Here is a 13,841-nt window from a genome sequence, read left to right as displayed (position 1 = left end):
GGATTTGGCGATTCTTCAAAGTGCGTTTTTTAAGAGTGGCACAGCGGGTGCAGGAGTCCGCCCGATGCTCCGGTCCCAAGCACTGTAAACACCAATTGTGTGGGTCAGTGAGGGAGATCGGGCGTGCACACCGCTGGCACTTCTTAAAACCGGGCTGCGGGGGCATGAATGGAAACACGGCCTCCGCAAAATCAAACCCCGAGGCCTGGATCGTGACAACAGGCCCCGCCGGGGCAAGGACAAAAAACGAAACAAAAAGAAAATATTTTTTTTTTTTTTTTTTGAAATGAAAGAAAAAAGAACCCGAAGGTAAATAAAAACGAAAAAAGGACGCGAGCGGGAAGGCAAAAAGAGGATTTCAATCGGAGTTGAAAAACGCACGTCTTCTTCGCTCCGCGGAAACGAAGAAACTGGGGACCACGCTCTCCTCCGTCGGGCGGGAAGGCGCACGCGCGGTGCGGCCAACTAGAACTTTCTAGTAAAAAGGTCCGTACCGTGGGCTCCGTCGGTGACGTCACCCATGCGTAAAGAATATGCTGCCTGCTTGTCCTGGGATAACTAGAGACTTCAATCACTATGTTAGGACCACAGACCCAAGAACTGGAAGCCAGGGATGTCCCTAGCTAACCATGTCTCTGGACTTTCATTGTTTTGCAAATTTAAGCATATGCATGGAATTTTTCAAGGAAATACTATACACACCAAACAGCAAGTATACTGTAGACACACATAAGTAATTTTTACTAATAAGGGCAGTTATAAGTTATTATTATTACTGGAAGGGAAAAAATTCATACAGCAGATAACCGAATGAGCAAGGGTTGGGTCTGGACCAGTGCAAATATAGTCAGATGAATTCACAGAAGTAAAACAAAACCTTTTTATTAACTCAAACCCCCGGGTCCTTTTACTTCACAAGCTCAGCTATGAAAGAAGAATCTCTTTAATCCATATATGCAAAAGCCCTGAAATGGGCCTGTGGCTGACAGGACCCAAGACACAACTACTGACCTGCGACTACCACGCCTCAAACAAAGTCTGGCAAAAAGACTTTCTCCATCAAGTAACTAGGCCTGGCCCTGTAGGTGCAAATGCAACCCCATCCAGACCTCGGAACTAGGCTCACAAGCATTAAGCAAAAAGTAGTTGGCTTACCTCAGCCAAGCAGTATATCTAGATGTTGCAGTCAATGCATATACCAGGGGACACTGCTTCCTTCCATTCCCTTAACCCAGCTCTGACCCTGCCTCTAATACTTCCTGACTCCACCTCTCCTGTGTCACTTCCCCCTAGAGAGGAGCTACATGTTAAGTTGGCTCTGGCAATATGAGGAGTATCCTGTAGGGGAAGTGATAATGTTCTATAGACTCCCATCACACAGCATACATCTCATACTGTCTCCTATTGCAGTGTTTTTCAACTTCTTCAAGCCAAGTACCGTATATACTCGAAAATAAGTTAATCCAAATATAAATCGAGACCCCCTTTTTCCCCCCAAAAGGGAGGAAAAATGGTTGGCTCAAATGTAAGTTAGGAGGCTTAATATTCAAGTGCCCTGCTCTGTCAGAAGCTTTAACTGGAGCATAAACAAGGCATTTGCAGCCAGTGTAAATAGTTGATTTGCTTTCAGAAATTTTACTTTGGCATTCAGATCCCCTATAAATTTAATATCCTGCAACTTAATATTTTATCACAAAATTTAAAAAACAGGGTAGTCAGAGAGAACAGGAGCTTTTTCTTTAAAAAAAGAAAAATTTAAAGAATGTATTTGATAGAAATCCATTCCTTAGTTCATTGTGTAGTAAAAGTGTGCTTGTATGCAGTGTGTTCTCAGGGGGCTTGATAGGTACACACATTCCACAGCTCCCTCCCTGCCAAGCTCTGCACCCAGCCTCCTTCTCCCCTCCCCCCCCCCCCCCCCCCCGGGTCAGTCTCTTCACCCAGTTCCCTTCCTGCCAGACACTGCACCCAGCACCCTTCCCTGTCAGGAATTGCACCACCCCCTTCTTTCCCCCCCTCCCCTGTCAGACTCTGCACCCAGCACTCTTCTTTCCTTTCTTCCTCCGCCAGACTCTGCACGCTCCCTCCCTCCCAGGCTCTGCCCCCCGCCTCCTTCCCTGCCCTAGCCTCATACGGTACCTCATCTTGCCGATCCGCGGTGGAGGTGCAGCGGACAGGAGCGAACTTTCCAAGTTCCTACCCTGATGCTAACTGGCTGCCGCGAGTTCCTTCGGCTGCTGAGCGACACGAGAATTCACGGGAACCAGTAAAGATGTCTCTCAGTACCGAGCAGCAGTGCCAAATCGCGCTCATGCTCGTGTCGCTCAGTGGCCAAAGGAAATCGCGGTAGCTGGTTAGCAGCAGGGCAGGAACTTGGAAAGTTCGCTCCTGCCCGCTGCACATCCACCGCAGATTGGCAAGATGAGGTACCGTATGAGGCTAGGGCAGGGAGGGAGGCGGGGGCAGAGCCTGGCGGTGGCCTTAAAAAATTCTGGGAGGGAGCATTGACCCAAATATTTTTTGGCCCCAAAATCCCAGTTTATATTCGAGTATATACAGTACCCCCTAATTATTAATACATGATGATAAAAAAACACAAAGCACACTGTACGCAAAGAAAATGTTAATTATCAGATTTTTTTTCCCAAAGAGGTCAAGGTAGATTACTTTAAAATATGCAATATCACCTCAGTAAAACTATAGTGCAAAATATAGACAGCAGATATAAATTCTCAAAACTACCACATTTGATCACTAAATTGAAAATAAAATCATTTTTCCTACCTTTGTTGTCTGGTGATTTCATGAGTCTCTGGTTGCACTTTCTTCTGACTGTGCATCCAATATTTTTCTGTCTCCTGAAGCTTCCTCTCCTCCAGTCCTCATTCCCTTCCCCAGCCAACATAGCTCTCTCTCTCCCCATGAATTCAGCTTTTTTACTCTCTGCCCTTTCCCCTTCCCTCGAGTGTGACATTTCTCCTTCTCTCCTTTCTTCCATCCCCATTCATCTCTCACTCTCTCCACGAGTCAAACACTTTCTCCTTTCACGCTTCCTATTCTTCGGACCTCATTCCCTTCCCCAACCAACATCTCTCTGTCCCTCCATGAGTCCAACTTTTCTTCCTTTCTCCTCCACCCCAGGCATCTCTCCCACATCCAATATTTCTCCCTTTCTCATCCCCCAGATCATATGTAGCATTTCTCACTACTGCCCACCAGCCCCATGCCCATTTCTCCTTCTATCACCCCTATCCAACACCATGCCACATCTCTCCCTCCATCACTATGTCCAACATTCCTCCCCTTGCATCCCCTTCAATCTGTCCCTCTACTATCATATCCAACATTTCTCCCTCTCATCCTTCTATTCCCGCTTCCCTACCTCATTCCTCTCTCTCTCCATGCTCAATTTTCCTTTCTTCCTTTCCCCATGTGCACCATCTCTCACTCACACTCATGCCCAACAATTCTTCCTTTCTATTCCCTCCCCCCATGTCCCAAGTTAGTGCCCCCTTCATCTCTCCTTTCTGTGTCCCATATTCATGCCCCCCTTTCTTTCTGTGTCGAGTTAGTGCCCCCTCCCCCTCACTGCCTTCCAGCCTTTGTCCCGAAATTAAGTTGCACTGCCGGGAATCCCTGCCTGCCCCACACACACAATCCCTCCCTCCCCCAAAGCTGACCTGTCCACAGAAGTCACCGGGAATCCCTGAATGACTTCCTATCTGTCTGCCCGCCTCACCATCCCCAGCCCCAAAGCCATCCCTGTTACTTTGTCAGAGCCTGACTTGCTCCATCCTCTCCCAGCAGCAACTCCGTGCAGGGATAGCACATGCAGCCATTCATATGCTGGATATGGCTGGTCCAAAATCCTTCCCTCCGATGTCAATTCTGACATCACAGAGAAGATTGCGGGTCAGCTAAGCAGTGTGCAAGTTGCTGCCTATGTCCCTACATTCCTGCATGGAGTTGCTGATTGAAGAGGATGGAGCGAGTCCGGCTCTGACAAAGTAACAGGGATGGCTTCGGTGTGGTGGGTGGTGCAGCGGGCGTTCAGACAAGCAGTCGGGCAGGATTCCCAGTGACTTCTGTGGACGGGTCAGCTTCGGGAGGAGGGAGAGGGTGTCTGTGCGGGGCAGGCAAGGATTCCTGGCGGTGCAACTTAATTTCGGGAAAAGGCTGGAAGGCAGTGAGGGGACACAAACTTGACACAGAAAGAAAGGGGCGGCCACACCATGTACCCCCAAGGGTACGTGTACCTGTGTTGAGAAACACTGTCCTATTGCACAGTTGCATACACTGATATCCAATTTTTGACTACTATAAATAATCAGATTCCTTCGTTTGAACCAGGAGAGATAAGGTTTCCTACTACATTAGAAAGGTGCTTAGATTAGAAAACAAGTGCAAAAAATAAGCACAAAGAATTTAAAATAAATTTCATAAATATGCTTCAAAAAGAAAAAGGTGAAAATCTAAGGTTACATTGTTAAACTTAAAAAGTGAAAAACTGTAAATTGTTCAAATTCTCACACCCCTTTTTTTATAACATGGAAAACTTATACTTAGATTACCATGTTATTAATACTGAACCATTGAAGTGACTATCCTAAAGCAGAAAATATTCTAATTTATATTCCCTCTTTCTCTGGGACTCGTTTTTCACAATCTTTAAGAATCATACAATTACACAAAACAGTCTTCAAGATTCACTCAAACTAAGTACTTGTAGCTGGAATCTCCCCCGATTTCCATCTATTGAGATGTCATTTTTCATATTAGCAAGATAGGTAGATATTATGTATGTCAACAGCAATACAGAAGTAGTAATAGCAGTAGTATAAGTAATAATAATCAGGTGCTCTTGAAACAGGTTGAAATTCATAGTATTCAATGTTAAGAAACCAGTTAAAAACATCCTTTGCTTATTATTTTAAAGTTTAAGTTTTTAAGTTTTATTAGGATTTTAGATACCGCCTATCAAGGTTTTCTAAGCGGTTTTTACAATCAGGTACACACAACAATAATTCACACAGTCCATCCTATTGTCATGTGCACTACAAATGACAATTTTACAACCATTATGAAAAAATGCTTTTCTAATCTGAAAGGAAATGGAAGTACATTGGGTAGTTCATATAGGGGACTCATTTTCAAAGCACTTAAGACACACTATGGTACATTGTATGTCTAAATGCTTTGAAAATGAGCCCCTTAATGTTTGTTTTGTTGAATCAATCATTTGATATCTTATTTTTTTATATTACAGTGGGTTGCTACATTTTTTTACTACTTCAATTTTGGTTTATAGTGGGAGAGTTAACCTAAAAAAGTAAAACTGAAACCAACATTTAGGGGGGGGTCACCTACAGTATGTGCAAACGGTGTTATGCATATTTGCTATAGGGTCCATTCCATATAATGGGCCCCTAAAGGTAAATAATATGCACCACTGGCATTAATATACACCATTATGTAATGGTGGTACAATAGTTTGACGGCCTCCAAATTACTTGCTTGTTATCTATTTCTTGGCTGTATATTCATGTACAATACAATTTATCTTTCTCTACTATTTATGTACAAAATATTATATATTTTGTAAGCTCTAAACAGGTCACATTCTCCTTTACCTGCTTATAAAAAGGCATTTCTTGAAAAGACATACTCTAGTTTGGGCAATGATTATTCACATTTATAAACAAATTTGTATTACAAACTGCAGATTCTTTATGAATTTTGTCGCATTATGGATTTTGACAAATCAGAAGAACATGAGATACTGTCACACTGTGCCTGTCCATTGCCTGCAGTCTATTGCTGAAGCAGAAAATATATTCAAAGAATAGTGATGCTGAATCTTCATATTTCATTTAAGGCAAATCATGAAAACTGAGTATAATGATTTCAGAATTGGCACAAATTTAAATCATTTCTGTTGTTATAATGAAGTTCTTATCTTGCATATGAATTGTAATTTTTAGTTAATTAGATGGCTACATTTTGTTTAAAAGCCAACATTTCTGATTTCTAGACAAGGAAACTATTACTACATTTGGCTCTTTAAAAGGATTGCGCATACTTGGCACTAAAACTTAATATTGGAATTTGTTAATACTGCTACAGCAAAACAATTTATACTTGAGTATTCCAAGGCAAAATCCGTAAACTAAAAATGAGGTATTCCCTGAAACATCTATGGACAAGGTACATATAGGAGATACATACCGATATTTAAAAATAAATGCATGTTACATGAATAACATCAAAACTAACTCTTAAATACTCAGCCTAATCATTTGGAAATACATTATTCATTAAATATACTATTTATTATAAATCATGCAGAAACTACTTAAATTTCCAAATGCACTATCTAAAATAATTTTGCCAACAGACTTTTTTTTAAAATAATGTTTCCCTTGATGTTTGTATAGCCCTTAGAACGCAACTTGCTATGCTAATTATTTTTACAATAACCACCATCAAACATGTTATAGTGAATGTTTAATAATTTCTTCATTTGCACAATTTAACAGACTACATAGCATTAATGAATAATAATAATGGTATTTCTTTATATGTTTTTTTCTCTAAAATGGATTACTAAAATTCAAAAGTCCAAAACTCTGAATGCTAATATCATTAACAACAAAACATGGCATTTGCCACAGGATATCTCTTGAAATTAGTCCCACCTTGGTGTCCTCATTTCTCACTTACATGTATGCTGGAGAAAGTGGCGATGACCTGGTTGTTTTAAGCACAGGAACTGGGAATTTCCAGATAGCAGGAGAGCTCGTTTTCCATTTCAATGGCATGTTGTCACCACGATACTACAATAACAGCAAACAGCGTTTCCATAACACACTACCATCTAGGACTTCCATCCCACACACAACTAACACAGCAGTGAATGCTGCTGCTGATGCTGCGAACAAGCAAATGATTCTGCCAGTGCCTTTAAACCGATACTTCCAATCTGTAAAATAGGGCTGCAAGGCGTCTACTTTTAAATCCTCCTGTCCCCTAAAGCACTGTGATGATTCTTTCATTCTAACTCAACAATAGTGCCACCTCGTTAGGAAAGCGCTGACTGCAGTATCTGTTAAAAAAAAAAAAAAAAAAAAAGACTGCACTGTGCACACCAGTACAATGCAGCTTTATTTACTGAAAGCAGTTAAATGTAAGAAAAGAGCATTACTATTGTTCTGCCTCAACAGGAACAATGCAGCACTGGTCTATATTCTGTACCTAAAGCACTAACCTGATTCTGACCAGCAGTAGCTTAAAAAAAAAAGCAGATGGGGTTTGTATGAATATAAACCAACATACCTACTCAGAATACACTTGTCATCGTCTGAACAGTCTTCCTTTGAGCTGCAACAATACAAATGAGATATAAATCTCAGCATAGCCTTAGGCCACGGCTAATAGATCAGTGACTAAATTCAGCAGCCAGTTTTCTTCCTGTGCAAGCTCTGTCCAAAGAATGCCATTATGGAAAAGCCCATTAAATAAAAAAGCCAGTCCTTCTAATCCATAGTTAAGAAGGAAAAATATATATACAGATGGAACTGCTGCAAATTTCTGCATACCCTTGTAGCTTCTGATTCAGGTTGCTCTCATTTTCTCATTATTATTTTTATTCCAAGCGGGTTGAGCCAAATCTCGTGCATTTAACAAGCTGTGGTAACATGAATATCACTCAGTCTTCTGCAGAACAGAAGCACAGAGAAGGATGTCTTGATAACGTCCCTACAAGGACCACTATTAACAATCTAATTTGAAACCCCCCCTTCCCCCCCCCCCTTCAGATCACAAATTGCCTGAAGAACTGATGAAGCAGCCAGTCATGTAGGTGTCCATCTGGGACCACTGCAGCTTTCTGGTCTGCTGTTGACCTCCAGGAGCTGATAACAGACAGTGAGGTTCGAAAACGGAGCTGGCGTAAACAGCAATTCAGGCAGCTAATCAAGAGTGGTGCAGAAAGATTAAAATAGTGGAGAAAACAACAGGAACAACTGATCTCTTAAAAACTTGTCTCAATAAGGGCAGGTATTTTGCTCATTTTTAAAACAGAAACAAATGATTACCAATAAAGCTGGTGAAAACTGAAGCATGTCCTCAGCGCACAAGTTCAAAGTAACATATTACAATGTTTCAATTTTCAGGATGTAGAATATTCACTTCCAAACTGTGTGGATTACCATTACTGCCCAGTTAATGCTGCGGCTTTTCAATATTAAGAATTACTAATGCTATTTTATGACCAACAGATATATATTTATTTTTAAATAGTCTTAATAAAAATCTAAAATGCAAAAACACATATACAAGTACATGTATACAGTTTTGAAGATATCAATCTAAAAGTTACTAAGATGCAATCTGATTAAAAAACAACAACACATAAATCATAGTGCAATCCTAAAGGAATTTCAGATTGGTTGTACTACAACTGGCACCAAAACAAAACTGGCTTGCCTTAAATAAAGGTAAACTATGGACTACAAATAATCTCTTAGCCATGGGTCTCAAAGTGACCAAAATACATGTCTCACTAATTAAACCAATAAAATCTGCTGGGTTTTCGTTTGTTAATGTTAGGTGCCAAAAGTCACTTTTCTAACTTCTCTAAGAGCTCTTCAATATATCCACATAAATATTCACCGGGTAGATATCTACCATTTATTGCCCCATAACAGAAGTTGCAGATGAAGTGGCATGTATAATTTAATAGTTTTTATATGTCACCTTTTCAGTAAAAGCTCTTAAGAGGTAGTTTACAGCAATAAATTATTACAAAGATTAAACACCAAAATTATTTAATATGCCGAGAGGTATATTCCTCCCAACTTCCTCTGTGGCAACTCCTAATCCACCATGACCTGGTTGGGCTTCTGTGGCTGATGCTCATGTTCTATCTTGATGCTCACCATGCCATCACTTCAGCTTTATATTTTTCTTTCTTTCTTTCTTTCTATTTCCTATGACCACTAAATTTTCTTTTCCCCAACACTAACACTGCAAAATCTTATTCCCTACCTTAAACTATACAAACCTCAAAACCATATTACCAAATCTACATTTTTCATCTCACAAGCTATTTTATTTTCAACTCTGTGCGCTGTGTTTCTTCCTCTAGTTTGCCTGAAAGCATCTCATCTTCAGTACTGCTACACCTTTTCTACTCTTCTCCAGATCATTGCGATCCTCTGCTCCTCTAAGCTGAGGAAATCAAACCTAATCCTGGCTTTCCAAGGCTACACTCACCTATCTATACTTATAAAATAGTAGCCCCTTCAATCTTGATTTTTGCAGTTGTCTAGGCTAGCAGCATCAAAAAGCTTTCTTAACTTGGCTGCATTTGCTATGCTGGTCCCAGCACTAAATCAGCCAGGACCTGCATTCTTCTTCTTCTTCCCCACCCCCTTCAAAGCAGCCTCCCTTCTTCCAGGCATCACTTCCCAGCCTATGATTTTGACCCCTCCCCCTGAGCTTGCCACCTAGCAGCAAAATCTTCAAAATGGCTACCACAACTTTTCATGGAAGCTTCACAGTACTGCTATAGTATCACAAGGCAGCCATAAAAGGTTGTGGCAGTCATTCTGAAAATGTTGCTGCTAGGGGAAGGAACGAGTGGGGTTCATTCCTGCCCCTACTGGATCACATGGATAGGCAGTAGCCTGGGAGGGGGGAGCTGCCTGGAAGATTGGAGGCTGCTTTAGGTACAGGAGATGAAGAAGAAGGAAGAATAGAAAACAAAATTATGCAGGTCCTGGCCAATATGCAGTCGAGGCCTTCATAAATGTCTTATGCAGGATCTGGCTAAATAAATAACAGCTAGAACCCACAAGCTCCAATGGCTAGTAGCAAGTACATTAACCCCTGATATTTAGTGCCTGTTCATGCATTTCAAATTCATGCTGACCTCTTTGCAATCTATTGTACTTACTAAGAAAGACTACTATGTCCATCCAACAAATTCTTGCCTCTAACCCTCACCATCTCTTTATTACACTCAATTCTCGCCTCAAAATTGCCTCCACCTCCATTCCTCTCTCTCTACCCACAGTATGGCTGACTACTTCAATGACAATGTTCAGAAGGTTAATCTTGAGTTCTCTACCATGTAACCTCCCTCTCCCCATCCAGAAATCACAGAGCAGAAAATGCACATCTTCTCTTCTCCTTTCCTCCACACTTACTATCTGGTTCTCTGATCTCACTCTTATCCACCTACTCATCTTTCTCCTGCTGTCACATCCTTAATCTTTCATTTTCTACTGCAATGATTCCTGCCACCTTCAAAGTGCTGTGATTACACAACTCTATCCTTCTTATTTCCTTGGTTCTTTCTGTGCACAATGATCTGATAGGTCTGGGTGGATATGTTTTTGGTCTAGTTCACCTCATCTCAAGGAGATCTTTTATGTTATTTAACTACCACTTCTGTTTCTTATACCCCAGATTGTGGAATACCACAGCACTATATTTTTAGCTCCTGCATTGTTTAATATATTCTTGAGCCCTCTTGCTACTCTAATTCAATCTTGTGATATACCTGGGTATTATTATTTATTTATTCATTATTTGTTCATTTATTATTTTGAAAAAAATTTACCCAAGGTAGTATCAAGCCAGGATAAGTTGAATATAGGCAACAGAAAATTATATTGGTTGTACATTATGCAAATGACATTCAATTACTTTATTTCACCAACACACAAATTTGGCAACTCTAGATTCTGTTTAGATAAGAAGAACTCAATGGCTAGAGAATAACCATTCAAAAGTTGAATTGGAGAGTCAACTATCCATATTGCTTGACGCTTTGCAATGTTTAGTTTCAATGCCTCTGATCAAGAGTACATAGGTCCAACTTATACAGGTAATCAAGAGTTTAGGCTGCTGTATACTGATAAGTTCTTTTGAGAAAGAAATCTCAGCAATTGTACATTCCTTGCATTTTTTAGGCTTAGATGCCCTCCCTGTTTCCTTTTTAGAAAAGGATACAATTTGATCCCTTATTCACATTTTTGTATTTCACTTGGATTATGGGAACATTTGTTTAAGTAACATTAAGCTTAAATTATTAAATTGTGATTGCAGTGGCTAAGACCAAGATACACTAAACCAGTAGTTCCCAACCCTGTCCTGGAGGACCACCAGCCAGTCAGGTTTTCAGGACAGCCCTAATGAATATGCATGGAGCAGATCTGCATGCCTGTCTCCTCCATTAGATGCAAAGTTCTCTCATGCATATTCATTAGGGCTATCCCAAAAACCCAACTGGCTGGTGGTCCTCCAGGACAGGGTTGGGAACCACTGCACTAAATCTTCCGATCATCGCTAAACCAGATGACCTGATTTGCCAACCAATGCACACAATGGCTTACAGCATGCTTTCCCATGCACTCCTACATTCTCCAACTCTGCCATGCAAATGACCGCATTAGTATTCAAATTAGGTCATTAATATTAAAAACAAGCCCCATTATTGATGCCCAAAACATCACTAGTGTCTGTGTCAAACAAATTGTGGAATGCAGCCACTGGAACATAAAAGAATGAAATAATCAAATAATACTAAAATTTTTGTGTATAGAAGACCTCTGTGTGGATTGATTAGTCAAGCAAATAAATTAATGTTCAATACTCCAACCCGTGCACAGGCAGCAGCCCAGTACATCACACCATCATAGATTCTTCTTTTGTGTGATACAAATCCAGTGGAAAGAAATGTGCAATAACACTCAAACAAAAATCACAAACATATATATTCACAATGCTGCATTACCACAATTTGTGAGACAAAAATACTGCACAGCCCTGAAATCAATAAAGAAAAAACAGGACTCCTTATCTCAATAAGAAGTCCGGAAACATCAGGACTCCCAGCACTTCCGGGCAAAAAAGCCCAAGGTGTAGAAAACTGCGCTGCTGAAAAAATACCCCGGACACACATCCCTCCCACGAAGATCAGCAGCAGGATGCCCAGTCCCTCCTGCCTCCAGGCCTGTCTCTTCGAAATGGCAGACCTTCCCCTTCCCAGTGTATCCTGGGATACATCAGGAGGGGCCTAGTATGCTCTTTCATGAATACTTGGGGATAGGTTCCTGTACTCAGTATCCCAAGTACCCTTGAAAAAAACAAAACAAAAAAAAATCCTTGCTCATAATAAGAAGGGATTTCAAAAGTAGAATTTATTTGTCCTGTTTGCCTGTCTTTGATATATTAAAAGCTCCATGGAGCAGGAATTGTCTTATGAATGAGTACAGAGCTATACTCAATTAGTAGCACAATTCTATAGTAGTATACAATAAAAGTGCAGTAAGCATTCCAAACATATCGGAGCCCATCCTAAACATAGTAGCACAGTAAATTACAGCTAAAGACATGAAAACAATGTTCCCTCTAAGGCAAGGGTGTCAAAGTCCCTCCTCGAGGGCCACAATCCAGTCGGGTTTTCAGGATTTCCCCAATGAATATGCATGAGATCTATTTGCATGCACTGCTTTCATTGTATGCTAATAGATCTCATGCATATTCATTGGGGAAATCCTGAAAACCTGACTGGATTGCGGCCTTCGAGGGACTTTGACACCCCTGCTGTAAGGACAGAGTTCATGTGAGCAAAAGAAAGCTGCTCACCCCTCCCCATCCACCATCTGCCCCCTCTCCCACCCATCCCACAAACAAAGCAGCTGAGGGACCTTCCCATACATATCTGCGGCTGCTAGCTTTGGCCTGGAAGAAGTGATGTCAGAGAGGGCAGGCCAGCAGTCACGGGTATGTATGGGAAGATCACGCAGTTGGTTTGTTTCAGTTTGCAGCTGCTGGCTCTGCTTTGGGAAAGCAACAGCAGAAGATGGAACAGTGGTATTCGAGAAGTGCTGGTCCCAACTCCACTGGCTCCGTGGTGGAGCTGAATGACTGCACAGCTTAGAGGGAACATTGCCTGAAAGGTCCATCCAGTCTGCTCAGCAATTGCACGTTTTATTAATTCATGATTAAAATAGTTTTTCTTTTAAATTTCTGGGCCATAAGACCTTAGAAGACCTCTCAATACCATCCTTAGGTTCCCAACTACTGAAGTTGCCATTGAAGCCCATTCCAGTCTATAAAAACCATCTTATCCCATTCCTCAGTTTAACAGCCAGTAAAGGGGAGGGCAGTCTACCCCGGATGCGGTGTTGGTAGGAGTGCCGGCACCCATCCTCCTCTCTGCCCCTCCCCCTCCCCATCACACACATGCACCTCTTTACATTTTCCCTGCACAAGCAACATTTCGAACTTGCTGCTCGCGTTGGTGTCGCCTCTCTATGATGTCACTTCCGGGCCACATGCCTAGGAAGTGATGTCAGATGGATAGCAGACATGACGCAGACAGCAAGTTTGTGATGCTACTCCCACCTGGAAAATTAAAAAGGTACCAGGGAAAAGGATGCATGTGTGGAAAGGGAGGGGCACCACTCACCCTTACAACGCCACTAGTAACAGCAATGCTGAATGATTCTAGTATCATAAAAAGAACCAGCGAGGCATGCATTAGGAGCAAAAAAATTAAATTGCAATTGTGCAATATAGATCTGTTTAGCAGGTTATAAAAAAAAATTAAAAAAAATATGAAGCTCTATCAGTGTTAAAACCAGCAATGAAAACTTCTATAACCGGGTAAGAAAAACTGTGGCACTAAATGTATGTATTAATTCATAGTTTATTTGAATTTAAAGCAAAAACAAAAAGTCACTGGGAAATATGTTCAGACCAAAGAGAAGTAGAACTGGATGGCGCCACTTTAATGTATAAAAATGTGTTCCAACTAACGTGTTATTTAA

General features: G+C 41.1%; 1 protein-coding gene across 6 annotated transcripts in view; it reads right to left on the bottom strand.

Annotated features, from left to right (window-relative positions):
* KLHL13 (kelch like family member 13) overlaps positions 1 to 13,841 on the bottom strand; it is a 118,550-nt gene that overhangs the window by 64,946 nt on the left and 39,763 nt on the right. For 2 of the 6 annotated variants that reach the window (XM_033946291.1, XM_033946295.1), the window contains exons 2-3: positions 7,333 to 7,377; positions 6,721 to 6,833 (exon numbers count right to left, since the gene is read on the bottom strand). The exons of 3 other annotated variants lie outside the window; for them this stretch is intronic. In XM_033946291.1, the coding sequence (XP_033802182.1) occupies positions 6,721 to 6,818 (98 nt within the window). In that variant the 5' untranslated portion in view covers positions 6,819 to 6,833; positions 7,333 to 7,377. Of the gene's footprint in view, positions 1 to 6,720; positions 6,834 to 7,332; positions 7,413 to 13,841 lie in introns of those variants that run through there. One more of the 6 variants, XM_033946297.1, reaches the window with a different exon arrangement.

Source organism: Geotrypetes seraphini, chromosome 5 (genome assembly GCF_902459505.1).
Source record: "Geotrypetes seraphini chromosome 5, aGeoSer1.1, whole genome shotgun sequence".
NCBI lineage: Eukaryota > Metazoa > Chordata > Amphibia > Gymnophiona > Dermophiidae > Geotrypetes > Geotrypetes seraphini.
Note: the sequence above shows the minus strand (reverse complement) of the source record. Positions and strands in the feature narration are given on the sequence as shown.